The sequence below is a fragment of the Triturus cristatus genome, chromosome 9, assembly GCF_964204655.1.
Source record: "Triturus cristatus chromosome 9, aTriCri1.1, whole genome shotgun sequence".
NCBI classification, from domain to species: Eukaryota; Metazoa; Chordata; class Amphibia; order Caudata; family Salamandridae; genus Triturus; species Triturus cristatus.
The window spans coordinates 1215157982-1215180508 of record NC_140592.1 but is presented as its reverse complement, the minus strand read 5'-3'; the positions used below and the strand labels follow the sequence as shown (position 1 = coordinate 1215180508).

General features: G+C 46.8%; 1 protein-coding gene across 6 annotated transcripts in view; it reads left to right on the top strand.

The window, feature by feature from the left end:
• The window catches only part of DCAF4 (DDB1 and CUL4 associated factor 4), a 291122-nt gene extending 271679 nt beyond the window's left edge, over positions 1 to 19443 (top strand). For all 6 annotated transcript variants that reach the window (XM_085627274.1, XM_085627275.1, XM_085627273.1 and 3 more), the window contains one exon: positions 18731 to 19443. In XM_085627274.1, coding sequence (XP_085483400.1) covers positions 18731 to 18939 — 209 coding nt within the window. In that variant the 3' untranslated portion in view covers positions 18940 to 19443. The remainder of the gene's footprint in view (positions 1 to 18730) is intronic.
• Positions 19444 to 22527: the final 3084 nt, after the last annotated feature.

Genomic DNA, 22527 nt, shown 5'->3' with positions numbered 1-22527 from the left:
TGACAGCAGTTACACTGGCTCCTGTGTCCCTCAGAGCCTCCACTCTATGGCCATTGATGGTTACCCACTGCCTGTATTTTTTAGTGTTATCAGGCAGTGCAGGCTTAGGAACCATTTCAAAGTCTCCTAGTGAGACAAGGGTCAACTCTACGGGGTCCCACCCACCTGGGGCACCCATCTCCTCCTCCCCCAGGGCTACACTAGCAAGCTGGCGGGGCGGTGCACGGGGTGGTGCAGCAGTATCCTTTTGGGGACACTGGGGGTCAAAGTATCTGTGGCCCACCTGGCCACACTTAAAACAAGTAGGGGGCCTCCTTGGAACAGGATTACCTGTTGGAGGCACTGGCTTCTTATCTGGGGGAGGCTGGGATACCACTGCCTGGTTCCCTTGGGAATTATCTTGGGGCCCTCGGTGGAACTCCCTTGGTTTACCCCTGTCCCCCCCACTTCTCTGCTGGGGACCCTGCCCACCTTTGGCGAAGTCTCCCACTGCACCCTTGCGAACCCGGGTGCTCACCCAGCGGTCCGCCTCCTCAGCAAGCTTCCTAGGGTTAGTCAGCTTGCAATCTATCAGATGCTGGAGTAGCTCAGGAAAACAGTTACTAGAAAAATGCTCCCATGCAATCAAGTCATACAGTTGCTCAAAAGTTTCTACTTTGCTGCCTTTTACCCAGCGCTCCATTGCTCTGCCAAAAAAAGACACATATTCTACCCACGTTGTACCCTCTATCTTCTTGCAAGTTCTAAATCTCTGCCTGTACATTTCAGGGGTCAAACCATAGCGGGTAATCAAAGCTTACTTCATGTGGGCATAAATCATTCTACTTTCTGGGGGTAGGTCCAACAAGGTATCCCTCCCCTCACTCACAAAGCGTCCCCACAACCCCGCTCCCCAATCCTTCTCAGGGACCCGGTGGGATACCATAGCTAATTCATAAGCGGCAAACCATTGCCCAATATCCTCACTTTTATGAAAATCCTTAATAACATCTTTAGGTATATACACTCTACTCTCATTATGCACTACCGGTATGCTGCCACCAGAGGGGGAGATCTCAATACTCTTGGCCTTTTTCTCCAACTCCCTCAAAATTCTCTCATGTTCAAATTTCATCTTCATTATCTCAACTTCCAACTTCTTATTCTCTAGGTCTCTCTGACCATCCAATTTAAGCTTAGCCATCTCCATATTATGCCGCCTATCTCTCTCCCTGTCCTCCATCTCTTCTGGAGTCAGGCCCCTTGAGGACACACTAGTGCCCGGGCTGGAAACTGCTTTATCCCCTACCAAATCTACAATTTCGTCCTGCCGCTCTCCTGCATCCTCTCCTCCCTCCACAGGCTCTTCTACATTCTTTGGGGCATCCCTGGCTTCTAACCAGGCCTTCAGCGCCTTGTAATACTCTTCCCTTTTAGTGAGACCTGTGATAGGGACTGTGAAGCGTTTGCAAAAATATTTGAGCTGCTTGGCATTGTAGGTGTCTAATTTCTCTTCTTCCCAGGAGAGATACTCAGAGGCATTGGATCTGGGCTTGGCCATTGTAATAATAACTGGCAATATCGATCAAAAATAGAATCAACAATCTCAAAAACGTACGTGGTTATGTTATGGTCTGCACTCACTAGTAGTGTACACTATAATTACTGTATGCAATCATAAATGCAAGTCCAGATCCTCACCGCTGACCACCAATGTTAGAAATGGGGGTCTCTAGTTGGCAATGGCTGGCCACTGTCCAAGTAGGGACCCTTCTTCCTAAGTCAGAGTAAGCAGCCTACACCCTTTGACAACCCCTGCTCAACCCTGTGGTAACGTAGCACGAGCAGTTAGGCTTATCTCAGAGGCAGTGTGTGAAGCATTTATGACCATACACAGTAATTTAATGAGGAACACTACAAATGGACACCACTCAAGTAGTTATGAAAAATAGGTATTTTTATATAGACTTAATCACAAGACCAATAACAGTAAAAATCCACAATACTATAAAAATATAATTACTTTAGAAATGCTGCAAGGAAAAATAGTTCAGGATGCACAAAATGATGTTTAGTTCAAGGCAGGGGTCTCTGCGACCCTTTTACTCACAAAGTATCTGGTTCCTGGAGCAAAGCAACAAAAATGTCGCTAAGGAGTTGTTGCGATAGATTTCCTCACGCTAGCCAGCGATGCGTTGAATCCTTACCGCAAGGGAGGATGATGCGCTGGGTTGCGGGCAGGACAAAGCGACAAACTTCTTCACGCTGATCCGGTGATGCGATAAAATCCTTGCCGCAAAGGGAGGATGATGCACCGGGCCTGTTGCGTGTGCGATCTTGCTGCGTTGACAAAGATGGCGCTCCGCGAGGGAGCGACGATCCGGATTCGATGCGGGGAAAATGGCGAACGCTCGGCGTCCGCGCTGCGATGATCCTGTTGCGATGATTTCAGATAGCGGGCGTTTTCAGGCCCGCAGACAGGTGCTGCGACGATCTTCGGATAGCGGGCGTTTTCAGGCCCGCAGACAGGTGCTGCGACGATCTTCGGGGTTAGCGAGCGCTCGGCGACAGCGGAGCGGCGATTTTTCTCACGCTCACCAGCTGCAGCGGCTCGCTAACGGAGGTTAGCGACGATTTTCAGCGCTCTCTTCTCAACAGTAGAAATAGAGGTCCTGGAACACACAGGAGCCTCACCTGCAGATAGTAATCCTCGCTGGGAGGAACCAGGAGGCTGATGGTGGAGTCTGATGTTCCTGAGACTCCAGCAGGAGGCTAGCTCTCTCCTAGCCCTTGGGTAGTTGCTGTAGCAAAAGAAATAAAAGTCCAATCAAAGTTCCTTTCCTCTTCTTGAAGTCCAGTAGTAACAGCTGCAGGCCAGTCCCAGAAACAGCACACAAGGCACAAGGACAGTCCTTCTCTTGCAGATTCCTGTAGCCACACGGACAGAGGTTCTTCTTGTTATCCAGGAGCAATACAAATTGTAGGGGTTTGTGCACAAATATTTATACCCCCAAAGTCTTGGTTCTTAGGGGTCCCAAGTCTCTGAACCCAGCCAGAACCAGTTCTGCCCCGCCCTGGAGCACTTTGTTGATCAGGCTGCATCCTTCCTTTCAGAAAGAGGGGCTCTGCCTCAGACGCACAGTGGGAGGTGGAGCCAGCTTTCACCTTGCCAGGCACAGCCCTATTCAAGTGCAGGAGCTACCCCTCCCCTCACACCTAGGCAGGTCGCTCTATTCAACCCAGGTCTGACTCAGCCTGCCCTGTCCCTCCAAAACCAGACAGCCAATACACATAACAGCAGAGCAACTGGAAGGCTTAGGCAAGAAAGTACCTATACTCTAAAAGTGGTAGTTTCAAACACAGAATATAAAAATAACCTTCACTAAAAGATGTATTTTAATATTCTGAGCTCAGGCATACTAGATTCGTTTTTCTACCATGTTCTGTGGGTCAGTTAGGACTATAGGATGTAATAGCCCAGACCTCCCATTCTGGCCTATGGAGAACAGGTAGCCTTACAGTAGTGAAAAACGAAATTGGGTGTAATTCACTACTAGGACATGCTACATACAACAGGGCATGTCCTACCTTACACATACAATGCGCCCTATCATAAGGGGGGCTTACATGATGCCAAGGGAAGGTTTTAGGGGCTGGGAAGTGGGGGCACTTCACAGCCAAGATGGCAGTTCTGGACTGCACGCAGACACTGCAGTGGCAGGTCTGAGACACACTTTACAAGCTGCTTCTGTGGGTGGCACAAACCAGTGCTGCAGGCCCACCAGCAGCATTCGGTTTACCAGCCCTGGGAACACACCGGCCACGCTACTAGGGACTAACAGGTAAACTGAATAAGCCAATCATGGATGTACCAATTCATATGTCATCTTTACAAAGGGAGCATTCGCGCTGTGGCACTGAATGGCAGCGGCACAGCGCCCAGAGCATCTATAACCAGCAAAAACAGAGGAGACACAGCGAAAAAATGGAAGGGAGACTCACGCCAATGGTGCCAGGTCTAACAACCATAAAGGCAGTGTTTCTCATCACCATAACATCAGTTGGATGTGTTTTCAAACTTGAGGCTCTCTGTTTAAATCCACCTTTTTCCCTGAGAAGTTGCTTTTGTGGACCTGAGCTTCCTTTCTACTGAAAGTGGTTACCCCTTTTCATGTCATCCAGGCCACCACCTTTCCGGCATTCTTTTCTTCACCTCATCCTGCTAAGGAAGAAGAGACTCCATTGTTTCAATCCTAAAAGAGCCTTGAGTTTCTATATCGAATGTGCCAAGGAACAGCAAGTGGACGGTCAGCACTTTGTATGGTTTTCTGCAGCAAAGAAGGATAAAGCAGTGCAAAAACAGATCATCTCCTTATGGATCATTCATTGCATAAAGATCTGCTATGTATTGGTGAAAGGCTGCCCACAGAAGGCTTGCGTGCTCATTCTTCCAGAGCCAACGTTGCTATCACGGTATTAGCATGCAGAGTGCTTGACCTGGAAATTTTTCAGCCTTATTGTGGGCTGTGGTACACACATACACAAAGAACTACTTCTTTGAGGATCCATCAAAAAATGCATTTTGCCCGCTTTTCCTGTAGAACTTTTTGGTTTGACCCAATTCACAGACCCGCCAACGAAGAAGGTACTGCTTTGGTATCTATTCACAAGATGAGGAATCTGCTGTTCGAAGCCTTTGGTAACGATGTTTCTGACAGATACTTTACCTAACCACAAATTCCTCACCAACCTTCATACGTCTCTGTTCTGTGAACTGGTCTTTTCCATATAAAAAGGTCCCAATCTAGAGATTTGTCCATGGGTCATACCAATTTGCCGATTGGCTCTGCATCAGAGGGTGTAAACAGCCTATATGGAACTAATGTCAACACCCATGATTGGGGCTTAGATCTGGCTCTGCTTGTCACTACCGGAGGGGGATAACTTTGGTCCTGAGCCGCAAGATGCCATCTAGCAGAGCACAGAAGAACTTTCAGAAAGTTCCAGGATCTAGTCTGATGCCTGGGGATTATTCACAAGGTGGAGAATCTGTGGTTAGATAGAGTATCCACCAGAAAGACTGTTACTGAAGATAAACCTCTCAACCACATAAACTAATGCCAAAGCCCAAACCTCAGTCTGTAATATATATGAATCACCCCCACTGCAGGCCTATCGAGTCCCAAGGCCGGGTGATGTATGTTAAAGAGTAACACATGTATATTTATATATCCTAACAGTAAAACCCCCAAATTGTTGTTTTTACTGCAGAAACATCAGTAACCTCAGTTGCGAGTACAGGGTTACACGCTGACAACTCAACTGTGCTAACCTCTGAATAGATCTACTAAAGCTGATAACTTTTTAAGAAGTGCTACTTTTAGAAAGTTGCCGCTATGTTGCCCAAGTCTACCTGTGGCCACTCGCAGGTGTTGGCCACCAGTCGGCCTTCTGCATTCTTGGGGAGAAGTGTGAATGATTCCCAGTGTGAATGACTCCAAGGAGTACAAACAATAAAGGCCTGCCATGGGAAGCGAGGTTACCTCTCTTTGGCAGGAAGCCACACAGGGTGTGAGCCCAAAACGGCGAGTTTCAAAGTTGAAGCTGCCTTTGAAGGGCAAATGGTGAACACAAATGAGAGGCACTGCTCTTTTGTTGAGTTAAACGGCTTGATGTTGGAGACCAAGAGGGGCGACCAGTTGCCAAACCGCTTTTTTCAAGTGCATGTAGCCCTCAGGCACCACACTGCTAGGGTAGGCTACCAAGCTCCACACACAGGTCCCGGTTTATAGAGGCTTCACAGTCGTGGCAGAGGATCCGCATTCGTGGCGGAAGCTCCACATTCGTGGTGGAAGCTCCGCGCGGCGCACTCTCTGCACCCACCACTGAGAGAGGGGTCTTGTTATCTTGGGATTTGGCAGAATAAAACGCATTGGGATAGCTGGATGCCAAACTTTGCAGGAAGTCATCAGGTGAGGGGGTCCTAGTACTCCATTGCTTGGTAACCGCTCCATCCTCCGAGGCCACTTTCTGGGCACAAACGTGGCACCTCTTACACCCAGGCCTCAGATCACATCTGAAATGCAGAGAGAACCGAAGAAGAGTTGCCCTGATGTTGCCTGGACCTGGCAAGAGAGGCTGCACCTGTCGGTGGACTGCACCTGCTGATCCTTAGGCTTGCAAAGAGAAGACTGTCCCTGTGGTACCTGGATCGTGACCAAGGCACTTCCAAGCCCCAGACAGAAGAGGTGAACTCCAAGTCAGTTGGCTGACTTCCTGTTACAGCACCAGAACCACAAAAGCTGAAGAAGCCTGTTCTGGCCTGTCACTAGCCGCAATTGCCTGATCAGCACTGAAAGCCAACTATATCTGGGCTGTCGCAATCTCCACCTTCATGCTTGGAGATTGAGCACTGAATACTGAACACCCTTGACCTCCCTCCAGAGGTGGTTGATGTCATCTTGGCAGCTAGATTTCTCTCGGCAAATACTGTATACGCCTCTCATTAGGACAGGTTTGTGCTTTTGTGATGCACAGGCAAGATTGAGCCCCTCCAAGCCAAATTATTTGATGTTGTGTAATTTGTTTTGTCTCTTGCTTGGCAAGGCTTTGCTTTGGGCACAGTTAAAGGGTATGTTTCGGCTCTTTCAGCCTTTTCTTTTTACGGTTCCCGGATCTACCTTTGTTGTTTAAGTCACTGGTTTTGGTGTGTTTTCTGGAAGGGCTCCAACACTTGTTACCCCTATTTCTTTTATTATGCCAAAGCTGACCTTAATTTTGTTTTCATATTTTCAATGTGTACTCCCTTTGGGCTGATTTACAAATGTTGTTTGCGGCTTCTTACCCTAAAGACAGTATTCTTCGTCGCCATAACATCGGCACCGCAGGTTCTCTGCTTTAATCAGCCTTATACCACCTTCGTCCCAGACAAACTAGTTCTGTAGATGAAGGCAACCGTCCTGCCTAAAGTTGTGATGCTATTCAGACTATCAGGTGTTCGCTAGGCAAATTAGAGGATCGCCTGCATTCCTTAGAGGTGCAATACTGTTCGGACCCCTCGGCGGCCACGTTGGCCGAAACTCGCACAACGCTAACTGCATATCAGGAGGAGGCTGACAGGGAACTTAAGTTCCTGACCAAGCATGCTGTGGCCCGTAGATATGGAGAAGGGGACCGCCCGGGTAGAACACTCGCCCTGCTCCTGCGCGCACAAAGACCATCTCCCTTCATATCCTCAGTGATGACACAGGGAGGGGATAACGTATGCACTCCCCCTGAAATCCTAGATACGTTTCGGACCTTCTACAGAGACCTCTACAGGTCGCGGGAGGCCCACACGCCGGTGGAGCTTGCTGAATATTTGGATACTGTACAGCTTATCTGGTTCAATGCGCACCAAAAAGGCTACTTCGATCGGCCTTTTGAGGCGGATGATGTGCGGGAGGCCATAGGCTCCTTGGCGGCCGGAAAGGCGCCGGGTCCGGATGGACTGCCGGCGCAGTTCTACAAGGAATACGCAGATCTTCTGGTCCCCCGGCTGTTGGCAATGTATGCTGAGGCGGTCGAGTCGGGTATGCTCCCAGGGTCGCTTAGAGAGGCTGTCATCATCACCCTCCTGAAACCGGACAAGGATAGCCAACAATGCGACTCCTACCGGCCACTGTCATTAATTAACACTGATGCGAAGATTTTTGCGAAAATGCTGGCCACTCGGCTACAGCCGGTGTTGCCCCTCATGATCCGTCCGGATCAGTCGGGATTTGTACCGGGCAGATCGACCTCTCACAACCTCCGTACCCTCTTTGGAGTACTACACTATTTGGCCCCACATGTTAAGGCTGCGGCGGTGCTACTGGACGCCACCAAAGCGTTCGACTCTCTGGAATGGGGGTTCCTGTTTCCGCTGCTGCAGCGCATGGGTGTGAGTGAAGCCTTCATTGGCTACATTAGACTGCTCTATACCGGCATCACGGCTAGGGTGAGAGTTAACGGGCTCGTCTCGGCGCCCTTTGCAATTCAGAGGGGTACCAGGCAGGGATGTCCCCTGTCGCCCCTGCTCTTTGCTATCGCCACGGAGCCTTTGGCTGCTCGCATCAGGCAGCATCACACGGCTAGAGGCATTGGGTTCTCGTCGAGGGCCTTGACGGTATCACTGTATGCTGATGATATCACGTTATATGTCACTGATCCTCAGACGAACCTCTCCCCTCTGACGGGAGAACTGACGCATTATGGTCAATTATCGGGGGTGAATATAAATTGGGAAAAGTCGGTAATTATGCCCCTGACGTCCGGGACTCCCCGCTTTACTCCGGATTGCCCGCTGAAATGGGCCACTGGCCCGGTGCGATACTTGGGGATTTGGATAAGCACGGATAAACAGCAAATATGGACGGAGAATTATGGACGGGTGATGAGTTGGGTGGAGGAGAGGGTCGACCGCTGGAAGCACTTGCCCCTTTCGCTGGCTGGAAGAATTGCGGTGGCCAAAATGGTGATCCTGCCCAAACTCCTCTACCTGTTTGGGAATATCCCACTACCCCTGAATGCACATTTTTTGCGGCGGCTACGCTCGAAGATGGTGGAGCTGGCCTGGGGGGGTAAACAACCGAGGGTGGCATGGGAGACTCTGACTCTCCCACAGCGACAGGGAGGCCTGGCGGCGCCGGACTTCTCCTTATATGCTTACTGTGCACAGGCACAATTCCTGCATTACTGGGCACATCCTACACCGTTTCAACCACATGTGGCGATAGAGACGGACAGAGTAGCCCCGCTGCCGCTAAATGTAGCACTTTACGTGCCACACACCCGGAGATGCACGGACATAGACCCGGTGCACGCACTCAGGTGGGCATGGGATGGGCTGCGGCGGAGGGCCGGACTTGACCTTTTTTATTCACATTCTGTGCCCCTGCGCGGGAACCCGATGTGGCCGCCGCTGCGCAGCATGCAGACCGGGGAGCGAGCTGAAGAGCTGGGCCTCCGCACTGGGGGCGATTTGTTTCCGGGAGACACCTTCCTAACTCTGGAGCAGATGTGTAATGCAGAGGCTCCGACGGTGCTGGACACGCTTCTTTACTATCAGCTCCGTCACTCGTGCCGGAGGTTGTCTCCCGCGTTCCCGGCGCCGCCGCCGGCCCTGCTTGCCTTGGAAAATGTACTAGCTGTGGAGTCCGGGCGCAAACTTATATCCCGCTTGTATGTGCAGATGCAGACTTGCCACCCCGTGGTTCTGCCGGCGGCGCGGGGCATGTGGGCGGCAGAACTGGGTACGGATATTTCGGATCAACATTGGGACTTGTGCTGCAAGAATCTTGAGATTTTGTCCCCCAACTATAGGCTGCGCCTGATCCACTTCAAATATATACACATGACGTACCGTACCCCTAGCCGATTGCACCGGATGGGTTTAAGAGACACGGATGAATGTTGGCGCTGCTTCACTCAGGGCGCCACCTTTCTGCATATGGCATGGAACTGTCCTACATTGTCGTCATTCTGGGCAAGGGTAGTAGAGATTATATGCGAAATCACTGGCCTACAGATCCCGTGCACCCCACAGGCTGCGCTGCTTGGTATTTTGCACATGGTTAAGCCCAAACACCGTAAGCTACCAGCGATGCTATTGTTACTAGCTAGAAGACAAGTTGCGATGCACTGGGGAGTTGCTACGTCACCTAGCATTCGAGCGTGGGTCACGAGCGCAGTCTACTGCCAGACACAACTTGCCCTGTACTGGGAGCTTATGCCGCTGCGTTCACGACCTAAGGACATTTGGGGGCCTTTCACACAATGGTTGGAGCAAGCTACACTGCAGGCGCTTTAACTCGATACTATTCCCTAAGGCGGACGTAAGATGGCGGTAACTGTATTTCTCAGGGGGACTTTTTGGGTGATGAATCGGATTGAGGTGACGCATGCGGGCGGGATGGGACGCTCGGCTGCTGAATGCCACGCACCTGATAGTGTAGCACTGAGTTCGTGTGATGGTACCCACATTGTGATGATCTGCTTGGTGTGGAGGCGTATCGTCATCGCTTGTCATATGTACACAACAGTGTGTGATGTTGTTTTAAGTTTGTTTTTGAAAACTGCAAATAAAAAGAATTAAAAAAAAAAAAAAGTTGTGATGCTATTCCACATCAGCCAAATCATCACCCTGCCAGAGTTCTGTGCTCCGCCTCACGCGTCTAAGGAGGATGCGAGGACTCAATCGCTTGGACCCCAAAAGGATAGTGAGCTTTTATATATATCGTACCAAAGACCACCGGGTAGAGGATTGTCTCTTTGTGGAATTCAGTTCAAGGCTTTGCAGAAAAGTACAATCTTCAGCTGGATCATACACTGCCAAAACAACCTTCAGTTGCACTGCAAGATCATTCCACTAGGGCCAACACTGATACCACTGCGTTGACACGCATGATTCCTGGTCTGGACATGTGCCAGGCAGCTACGTAGGTGTCACTCCATACGCTCATGAAGCACTACTATCTGGACAGCCACAACTTTTTGGTTTGAGCCAAATTCACAGACCAGCCTCCCAATAAGTGCTGCTATGTTATCTATTCAAAGGTAAGGAATCTGCGGTTAGAAGACTACATCGGAAGAACAACTTACTTACCTACCTTACCCATTAGCTCTGTATCTGGTAGAGATAGAGATCTAACTGCAGATTCCACACCAACCCTCCCATCCCCCGTTATTCTAATTGGTCTCTACCCATCACAAAGATCCCAAGTCTAAAAGTCTGCACACTGGTCAAAGCCAATTTTCTGGTGGGGCACTGCATCTGGAGGTGTGGATAGCCTCAAAAGCAACTGACATCAGCGTGCAGTAGAGGCGCCAACATGGGCTCTGCACATCATTTCCGGAGCAGAAAGGCAGCAGTACTGAGTCATATGGCTCCTACCAGCATGCAGTTGTACTGTTGAAAAGTTTTTTGATGCAGTCAGATGCCTGGTGAATATTCAAAAGGTGAGGAATCTGTTGTAAAATAGAGTCTCTACCAGAAAGAGCATTACAGAAGGTAAATAACTTGTTCAACAGGAACTTTCTTCAACAGACACAGCGAGAAACCAACACTGCATTCGGCCTCAGCTCTAAGCTTTCAATTTGTGCCCCATCATGAACACCCTTCTGATACCAGAAAGCAAACTTCACAGTATCCACTAAGGTTATTTGTGGCATGAAAGAATATAGAATCACACACCATGTGGAAAAGCAGATGTTTTTAGTCAAGGGAAGTAAAAAAAAGCCTGTACCTTTCTTCTAACGTCACAAATATTGCATCAATCATAGACAAGCATTTTTCATGCCTCTGGAACAAAGAAGTGGGCAAACAAATGCTGCTCATCTGCTGTGCCCAAGGGGGATGTGACACTCGGGGAGCACCGGAGTTTCAAAGAGCAGCAGCTTTTCCGGTACTTACTGCGTTGACGTGACATCCCCACCTACATCGCTCAATGGATTGCGCTGTTGGCAGGGATGTCACCTCAATAGCACCCAAGTGGTAAAGAACCAGAATCGGATTCCCTATACATCTTTTCTCCCCAGACATTTCTTCTCCAGAAGATAGGGCTGTTCATGCACTGGATACCAAGAAGGCACACATTTTCTATTTGAGACATTAAAAAGCAGTAATTATAGTGGCTTATATATCCTCCACAAACTAGAAATAGACCATAATATATGGATCAAGTCCTATATCATAACTTGCTACCAAAATCTGAGCAGATCTTTACCTGGAAAACATAAGGCCCATTCTACCAGATTGAAAGCAGCTACTTCTGCTATAATCAGAAATGTCCCGAAGCTAGACTTTAGCAGTTGTTCTATCCTTATGGTTCCCACCTCCAAAAAAGGAAAGCTTAACAATTTGCTATTCCATTTTACAGTTTATAGATACCAGAGAGGATCCCATAAGAGTGAAGAAAAAATAACTTATCCTTAATCCTAGTTCTCTTAAATGGGTATTCTCTCTGAATCCCTAAACATCCCACTTGCCTGCCGACCAGTGACCAAATGCATAGTTCTTAAGTAATGTTGGATCATCTCACACAGTTTACCTCAGAAAATAAACTGCTGGCTGTCTGAGAGGGCCTAAAAGGAAAATACAGTTTCAGGAATTCATAAAGGTGCTTTGTCATCTTGCCACTCTTTTTGCATCGAATGTTAGATGCTACATTTTCCCTTTATTTTTCAGTTTTGAAAAAGTAGAGCAAAAGTCGAGGTTTCGGGCAAATGTAATCAATCATGGGAATTGTAAGCGCGCTACTCACCCGTGAGGCTCTCAATGCTCGGGGTGGGAGGGGGGCAGAGGTTGAGCCGCTCCCTATCAGTTGAAAAGTCAGATCTTGAGCGTCTTCCTTTAGATGTTCAGGGAGGGGGCGCGTCTAATGTTGAGTGGGAGCTCATTCCAGGTCTTGGCTGCGATGTAGGAGATGGTTCTTCCACCTGTTCTGGCTTTGTGGATGCACGGGGTTTCGGCGAGGGTGAGTTTGGCAGATCGGAGGTTTCTCTTGGGTACGTGGAAGGAGAATCTCTCGTTGAGGTATTGGGGTCCAGTGTTGTGGAGGCATTTGTAGGCATGGGTGAATATCTTGAAAGTGACTCTCTTCTCAACAGGGAGCCAGTGGAGGTGCCGTAGCTGTTGGGTGGTGCGTTTGTGTTGAGCAATGCCGAGGACGAGTCTGGCTGCGGTGTTCTGTATGGTCTGGAGGTTGCGAAGCAGAGACTTGTTGATCCCAGCGTAGAGGGTGTTTCCGTAGTCCAGTCTGCTGGTTATGAGTGCATGGGTGACAGCCTTTCTTGATTGGGGGGTTCCACTTGAAAATCTTTCGGAGGGTTCGGAGGGTGATGAAACAGCTGGAGGTGACCGCGTTGATCTGTTGTGTCATGGTGAGGGAGGAGTCGAGTACGATGCCGAGGTTTCGGGCGTGGTGTGTGGGTGTGGGAGGACTGACAAGGGCCATAGGCCACCAGGTGTTGTCCCTTGCCGAGGGGGAGGGTCATAGGACCAGGACTTCTGTCTTCTCCGAGTTCAGCTTCAGGCAGTTTCTGCTCATCCAGGATGCAACGTCCTTCATTCCTTCCTGGAAGTTGAGTCTGGTGGTGATTGGGGCCTTGGTGAGAGACAGGATGAGCTGGGTGTCGTCGGTGTAGGATACTATGCTGAGTCCATGCTGTCTGAGGATGGCGGCGAGGGGGGCCATGTAGATGTTGAAGAGCGTAGGGCTGAGCTATGATCCTTGGGGCACTCTGCAGTTGATTTTCGTGGGTTCGGAGAGGAAAGCTTGTAGTCTGATTCTCTGGGTTCTGCCGGTGAGGAATGAGCGGATCCAGTCGAGGGCGGTTCCTTGTATGCTGGTGTCATGTAGTCTGGCGGTGAGTGTGCAATGGGATACGGTGTTGAACGCTGCAGAGAGGTCGAGTAGGATCAGCGCTGCGGTGTGTCCTTGGTCGAGGAGGGTGTGGATGTCGTCTGTGGCGGCGAGTAGAGCGGTTTTGGTGCTGTGGTTACTGCTGAATCCGGATTGGGAGAGGTCGAGGATGGTGTTTTCTTCGATGAATTTGGTTAGTTGTGCATTGATGGTCTTCTCTCTGGCTTTGGCCACGAAGGGGAGGAGGGAGATGGGTCGGTAGTTCTTGAACCACCGTCATGAAATGTACTTCATGACTAATTTGGGTAATTGGCTGCATTTGTTTTTAAAAACAAAATAGTTGCAGAAAATGTTGCTTGTTATAGACATATGTTAATTATTGTAATACTTATTTTTATGGAAATGTATATTACAAAAGTGTTCAGGGCATTGAGCAGATGCACAGAGGTAGCCTGCTGCTCATGTATTTTCGGCACCGAGGAGATAGAGGGGTAATACCATGTGCAATCATCGGCTGTGGACGAAGGGACCTTCTCCCCCGATGACGGCTCCGGCTCCAACCTGGAAATATAGGAGTTTCCACCAGCGCAGCTGTGTGTACTCCGGCGCCCCCACAACCCCACCCCACCTGCAGCCCACACAGAGCAACTCTTTTCAGAGGGTTGACTCTGGAGCACCAGAGACAGGCTACTGGGCCATCACAGCCTTCAAACCGTGGTTGGCTCCGACCAACAACTTCAGACATATTGTTTAACTCCAGCTCGGCACGGACGAAACCACTACTATTTCGGCACAGACCGCTCCTACCTCGGTGCCGAGTCAACAACTTCGACACAGAAACAAAAAACGCAGTCGGAGTCGAGACCATCTACGTCAGAGTTGAGACCATCAGTGCTCAGCAGCAAGGTCAGCCATGGATCAAGGACTGTCGAACCGATCTGTCATAAACTACAAGAAGAAATCGACACCCACGAGAAACACCTGATGATCCATCCACATTTAGGCCACAAAATCATCCACCCTCTTGGAGCTGCTGCTCAACCATCTAAACGCCAATTGTCGTTTGAAGAAGACTTGGACATGCCACCTCCACCAAAGCTGCTAAAGAAAATGGACCAGGCTACAAGCCCTTTGATTTTTAGTATTCCACCATCCCTACCTGCTCCAGAACACTCACTCTCACCTCCTGCTTCTCCAGCTGGCTCTATATCATACACACCTCAAGGTCACCTTATTCAGATATAGATTGACATTACATGGGGATACCTCTGACATTCTACTGCAGGATAATTCCTGGGTAACCTAAACTACTGACCCAACAGCGGATACAGATGCTGATCTATGCCCTGCAACACCCTCCCCTCCTGGTGATAACACTTCCTACCACAATCTCATTGGTAGGGCTGCCACCTTCCATAAAGTGGTTCTGCATACTCAGCCATTAGAGGATTATTTCCTTTTGGAGACCCTTTCCAACACACAATGGTCCGCTAGTACCTCCCCGTGCTTAAAGGCATGTTCCATCACACCCCAGACATCTTCCATGACCGCATAGGAGCTAGGGTACTTACGCCAAGCGTGGCCAAGAAATACAAGGCTTTGCCAACTGACACACCCTACATTTGCGGCCTGCTTCAATCTAGCTCTTTAGTGGTAGCTACTGTATGAAAAAAGGGTCAACTCTCAAACAACTGGTGATGCACATCCACCAGATAAAGAGAGTAAGAAAATAGATGCTGCAGTTCAAAGGGTAGCTGCAAATCGGCCAATCGTTGGTAGATAGCCAATTCCATTGGGTTACTTTCTCAATATGACCGAGCCCATTAGAACGAAATGGAGGATCTCCCAGATGAACACTAGAAGACCGGCTATGATAATGTCTCTGAAGGGAAGCAAATCTCAAACACCGCTATACTCTGCGCTCTAGATGCTGCCGACACTGCTGCTAGGCGGGCTAACTTTAGTGTCCGTCTACATAGGCATGCATGGCTCTGTGCCTCCGGCTTCAAATTGAAAGTCCAGCAAAACATCCTTAATCTACCTTTCGATGGGGAACATCTTTTTGGCCCACAGGTAGATACTTTATTAGAAAAAGGACAATGAAAACTAAAACAATGGGTGCCCTTCAGACCCTTTCCCATTGCGGGTCCTTTCGCTGCTCATCCTACCGTGGAGGTTCGAAGACCACTTTCCCTGAAACCTTCACATCATAACCCAGGGGCTATTTTTGAGACTCCTACAGAGGAAACAATTCAAAGGGCGGAGGTGAAGGTGTAACCCCCCTCAAAGGATCTGCCACCACCAATAAGCCCCAACTAAACTCTCATTCCCTTCAATCACATAACACCAGTCAGGAGTCTATTCCAAGGGTTCTTTCTCACTTGGCTGAATTTCACCCCCGACCAGAAGGTGTTGGATATTATCCAACATGGTTATTGTCTGGAGCTCAGTTCCCCAACTCCCAACATTCCACCTCGCACAAACTCTCCCCACAACTCCAGAGGTTGCTTAGGGAAGGGATCCAAGCACTTCTTCACAAAGGAGCCATAGAACCAATCCCTCACCATCAATAGGGTATAGGAGTTTACTCGTTATACTTGCTTATGCCCAAAAAAGACCGGTCGCTCGGACCAATTTTAGATCTCAGACCTCTAACGAATACATACTGTCAGAGCACCTTCACAAGGTCCCTCTTCTGGATGTTATCCCGCTACTACAGCAAGTTCAAAGACTTCAACAGGGGAATTAAATACCGCTTCCTGGGCAAGCTAAAATAGGAGCCAAACATTTCAAAATGCAGGGTGTCCTACGGAGACTTACTGTCGCAGCTCAGGGGGACCTAGCGTCAGGCAAGGCCCAACCGCATGGGATGCCAAAAGAGATGAAGTGAATTAACCCTGAACTTGGCCAGAGCAAACCGATCTCCCTGATGTCGAACCTGAGCTAGATACGGCTCCATACCCTGCACAGTTTTCAGTAAAATGTGACCCCGCACTAACGGTTTCTGCAGGTCATGTTGCTCTCTATCCAGAAGGGCTTGATCCTTAAACAGCCTTTGGACACAAACCAGCTCTCGTGAGAACAAAAAAAGTAGGGTCATCAAAGAGATCAGATCTCCCTAAGGAGGCAAAAGCTGCCTTCCTTCACATAGGCTATCCGCAGTATTTTATGCAACCGATCTAGGACCAGACAGTCATCAAGAAGCAACTGACTTAGTTTTAATTCTTCCCTAGTCCATACCTTTATCTTGCACAGTATGGGGCTTAGGGAAACCATATACGTCACTTGACCAAGGCCAATCTCCGCCTGCACCGAAAATGCTGTAGTGGAATGCGGGACCTGTGCTACCTGAGGTAGAAATGTATTCTCTGCAGCTTGGATCCAAGTTTACATATCCCCAAACTTCACTACCACACCGGAGCAAGGATATGCATTTAGCCTGATACATTTTTAGGAGGATTCTTCGTGCCTACGAATCTACCCTACATGCCAAACTGGAGACTGCCCCCATAGTTTTAATAAGCTCAGATCTTTTGGCCTTCAACGGCTTCCAACAATTTTTGCTAACAAATAAGACTCCCAAGTAGGGGAAAGCTGAGACTTTACCCAACATATAATTAGCCACCTTAAAAGTCTAGCTGCTTTTGGATTTTGGGCCACCTACCATAACAGACTTAGAAATGGTGCAGGCTGATTTTTTGTTGTTCACATAGATTCTGGTAGGTTGCCCAGAGCTGAGCAGCCTGAATTAGCAGGCTGGCCCAGTACGTTCAGCCCAGTAATCGTAGCTTGAAAGTAGTCTTTGTCCAATTACCTACAACCAAGAAAGTAGGGAACGGCTTGCCGGTGCACAGGTGGCATTAGATGCGGGGGGGCTCCTTTTTCTGTTAAAGAATGGGAGGGAGTTTGTGAAGGGTACCTCTACGAATGCAAGATTCAAGCTGCTCCAGTACAATGTCGTCCATCAGGTGTACCTCATCCTGACTACGCTGCATGCCATTTACCTGACACGTTCGTCCTCCTGTCCCCATTGTGCCAGGCAGGGACCAGACTTTCTACATATGTTCTGGGGGTGTCCCGAATTAGATATTTTCTGGCTGACAGTCAGTAATGGGGTGGTCCTTTCCCAGGGATGTTAGTCAGTGCCTGCTGGAGATGATCCTGGCTTGGAAGAAAAAAAAAATTAGTAGGAAGTTTCTCCTCTTGTGTATGGTACTCGCTAAACCAAAAGTAGCCATCAGGTGGTTGTCTCCGGTAGCCCCAAAAGCGTCTGAATGGCTGCAAGTGACTGAATGGGTAGTGGCCATGGAGAGGCAGATGCGAAAAACACGTAGAGATAATAAACTAGCAGCTGACCTGCAGTCCTGGGCAGCAATGTTTGCCGAGCTTCTGGAGCCCCTGGATGCCTTGCCCCCGTGAGATGTGGGTTGATAACCGGGGGGAGGATATGTTTTTTGACTAGGGGAGATTGAAGAGAGCTACTACTGTATATGATCATGTGGGGGCATAACTTTGAATCAGTTTTTTTATATTGGGCCATTTCCTTTGAGCACCATGATGGGGGGGGGAATGTTATTTTCATATTTGAAAATTATGTTTTGATATGATAAACAAGTCATATTTGACATGCCCAAAAAAACGTATACAAAAAAAACAAGAAAGTAGAGTTCCTTAAAGAGAACTATTTGGGAATGCAGTAGTTGATAATGTATGAAAAGGTTTTCTCCGCACACCAGGACTGTTTATGTAAGCTTAAGTATGGCATAGAATCGTAAGGAGTATCTGGATGAAATTTCTCCTGACCGAGATTTAGGCTGCTAGTTCTGCCTCTAGCTTTTATGATCTGAAAGTGAATGACTTATTAATTTAAGACTAAGGCCTCTGTAGGTGTGGTGATGCCTCTGTTGACACATTATCGCACTTGTTTTTATCCTGCCTCGTACTTAGCGAGACATTGGGTGAAGAATTGTTTTCTCATAGAAAGAATACAAACTATTAGTTAAATTTAGTACTTGGGGCCTGATTTAAATCTTGCCAGATAGGATACTGTGTCACAAACTTGACGTATATCCCGTCTGCCGTATTACAAATGCATTATATCTTATGGCACTTGTAATACGGCGGATGGGATATCCGTCACGTTTGTGATGGAGTATCCTAGCCGTCAAGTTCTAAATCAGGCCCTTAGTCTATTTCATTAACACTGACAGTCTGCTTTTTGTGTACTCTCTAGATGACTGAAAACATTGGTTTCATTAGCTAGCATTAGTGGTTGTTGTGCCATTAGTAGAAACTAATATTAAAAAAATTGATTAACAAAGTTGATAAAAATTAATCTAATCTTTGATTCACAATTGTTCCCCTCCCAGTTGGTCAAGATTGCTATACAAGAATTTGGAACCTTCAGGACACGCATCTTATTCGAACCATTCCTTCTCCGCACCCAATTTCAAATGATGCCATCCCCACTGTGCTGTTTTCGTCACAACTTGGAGGCAGACAAGGTGTTCCCGGCCTACTCATGGCTGTCAAGCAGGACCTCTATCACTACTCCTACAACATAGACGATTGTTGTTAGCCCTTAAACTCAGAGAAGGCATCTGCTTGGCACAAGGTTTTGGTGCAACGTTGCTTTTTTAAAGGAGGAGCAAAGAGTTGATTTTTGACCTAACTTAATTGTTCGCCCAGTTTGCTGTTTTCTTCTGCTTGTTGGCAGCTTCAAGATTTTTGATGAAGCCCTCTGGTATTTTTGATCAAGCACCTGTGGCAAAGGACCTCGTCTCCAGTTTAAAATCTATTTTTGGCACAAACTACATTTTCTAAGGAAACAATATGGTTGGATTCACCAGAAGCAACATTAAACGTTTCACAGGCTCAAAAGACCACAGTAAAAGGAAATTGCTGGCCAAACATAAGTTATCCCATGAACATATGGCGGGTAATGTGTTTATATAAGAAATGATGACTAAAAAGCTTTTATCATATGCAAGTGTGTGATTCAGGATCTTCTGTGTCTCCCTTTCTTTAATTAAAGGATGAGTTTGTATCTCATCTGCCGGATGAGGTATGTACTTTCAGTAAATGCGGTGTGGGCTGTGGTCTGTCATGAAGCTATTGTTTCTTGTGGTAAGATTTCACAGTATAACATCCCTTTCATATCATGAAATGTTGCAGCCTACAAGATGCACAGAATAGCCTTTTGGTTTTTTAGCCCAAAATTCTCTCTCAGTCTCTTTGTTTGGCAGTTGACTACATACAGTTACTTCTTTTGTCTGATACTAAACTGCCTCTGCCTCTTGTTCCTTAAACCTCAAAGTAAACTTTTTTTCCTTTGACATTTAGTTATATGACATATTCTTATTTATTTAATTTTTTTTAACCACCAATACATGTTTTGCACATAACATCCTCCGCTTCTTCAGGATTTTATAGACTATTTTATGATTAGAAAAAAGAAAAAAAGCAGGTAGCAAAGAAAAATACAAACATATATGGAGAAAAGTACATTAGTGAAAGTATAAATATTAAAATGTATCTTCATATTTACTGAGAGACGGCTAACATGTAATTTTGGCAAAGGGAAATACCCTGATTCCCTTGTAATCTGTTGGCAAATAACTCATGAATTAGCATTGCTGGGCCATCAACTAAATACATTTTACATTTCACTTGTATGCTTATACTATGTATATATTGTTTCTTGTGGTAAGATTTCACAGTATAACATCCCTTTCATATCATGAAATGTTGCAGCCTACAAGATGCACAGAATAGCCTTTTGGTTTTTTAGCCCAAAATTCTCTCTCAGTCTGTTTGTTTGGCAGTTGACTACATACAGTTACTTCTTTTGTCTGATACTAAACTGCCTCTGCCTCTTGTTCCTTAAACCTCAAAGTAAACTTTCTTTCCTTTGACATTTAGTTATATGACATATTCTTATTTATTTATTTTTTTTAACCACCAATACATGTTTTGCACATAACATCCTCCGCTTCTTCAGGATTTTATAGACTATTTTATGATTAGAAAAAAGAAAAAAAGCAGGTAGCAAAGAAAAATACAAACATATATGGAGAAAAATACATTAGTGAAAGTATAAATATTAAAATGTATCTTCATATTTACTGAGAGACGGCTAACATGTAATTTTGGCAAAGGGAAATACCCTGATTCCCTTGTAATCTGTTGGCAAATAACTCATGAATTAGCATTGCTGGGCCATCAACTAAATACATTTTACATTTCACTTGTATGCTTATACTATGTATATATGTGGTATTTGTATAGCATAACCCTATCCAAAAAGTGCTGTACAAGGTCAATTATAAATATACAGTCAATGAGTGATAGGAGACTTAGCTGGATTCTGGGAGCAAAACTCTTAGTTCTGTGATTAGCAGAAGTGTACTGGTGTGTGTCAAAATCAAATATAGTCGATCTATGGAGCAAATTCATTTTGAACCAAAGGTTACTGCCATATAACACTGTAACATGTATAATTAGTACCCAGCGGTGAACAGGCTAAAAACAACAAAATAGATTTTGAGATTGAATGAAGAATATCCCATTTTATTTCTGATAAACATAATTAGTAACATGCCCATATTTTTACAAATATAGGGTCCTATTCAAAAACTGCATTTTGTAGTATACCAAGTGGAACTACAGTAGTACTACTCGCAAAGTACAAAATGCTATTTACAAACCTACGTGCAGAGACCTCTGCCTCTTCTATGTTTTCTATTCTGAGCTCTCCTTCCCTATACATTACTAATGGGTGGGGTTTAGGCAAATTTAAGGAGGGTTTTAGTGAGGGACTTGCAAATAGAAAAACACCCCCCTTCAAGAGAAAGACTATTACAATTCATAAACTACACTTATAAAGTTTCTACAGCCAGAATGTAACAATGCAGTAGTAACTGTATTCCACCTCAGCCTTGGAGTAGCTCTAGCACCACGTACAGCCACTCACACGTACTGCAATGCACTCCCATAGAAAACAATGGAGGCTCAAAATAACAATATGGCAAAAAAGGAAAATATTAGGAATAAGTTACACTTTTTTGATTTTTTTAAAGTAGGTTTACTACACTTAGAACACACCTGGGAATACATGGGGGAGAGCGTGTTAACTGTGTGCTCCACCACACATCTACAGAGGAAACACATACAACAACCAATCACTTACAGGCTGACCACATAAGAAATTAACTCGCAAACAAAAATCTTTTTTTGCCTTCAGTATGTCCATAAAATGTTTTGTTGCTTCGCCCCTCATTCTGAGGAAGAATTATTTGAGGAGAAGAGCGAAAGGCATTACAAGCAATGGATCAACATGTTTGGCATGTCCAGGGAAGTAGTCCTTTCCAGATATCATTTCCCACCTGAAGTAATCCTTGACGTTTCTGACTCGGAGCAGTAGCTTGATCCACCTACAGCCCTATCCCAGGCTGCACCCCATTTCTCATAGATACTTGTAACTGCATATACCTCACCTCATGAGTGTTCTCCAGGCATCAGACTGCATACAGAAACTTTAAAACAGTTCTCCTGCTCACCGGTAAGTGACATTACACCCATGTGTTTCCGCTCTGGAAGTGATGAACAGAGTCACATTTAAGCACCTTCCACACACATTAATGTCAGTTCCTTTCTTTTTGCATCTCCACACACTGTACCAGAGCTCCTCCTTGGTCTTTTTGACTAAGATTTTTCAACATTATCCAGTGTGCAGGGAACCATTTCATTTCTTAAATTAACAGGATGGGACACAGCAGGGGCTGTCGCAACCAGATTTCTTTGACAGAACTTCTTGAAGTCTGTGGTGCCTTTGCTTAGAACACGACTCCAAGACCTGTGACTACTGCCACCAGATGAACCCGAAGACCGTACGAGACCATGAGGCCAACCTTTATGTTGGAAACATAAGAAGACTCTGCACCATGCCTGGTCGAAGTTGAGCGGAGGTCCAACACTGAGTAATTGCCACTGGCTGAGATTAATTCAAGCAATGTCAGTCACTATGCTGCAAAACTTTGTTATTCTGATGGAGACTTCTAGCCATAAAGTCCTCACCTTTTGAATATTCCCTAGGCGCAGGTCTGGATCCAGACATTTTTCGGAAAAGCCTCTGGATGACGGTAGGTGGCACCTTGCAGTTCCACAC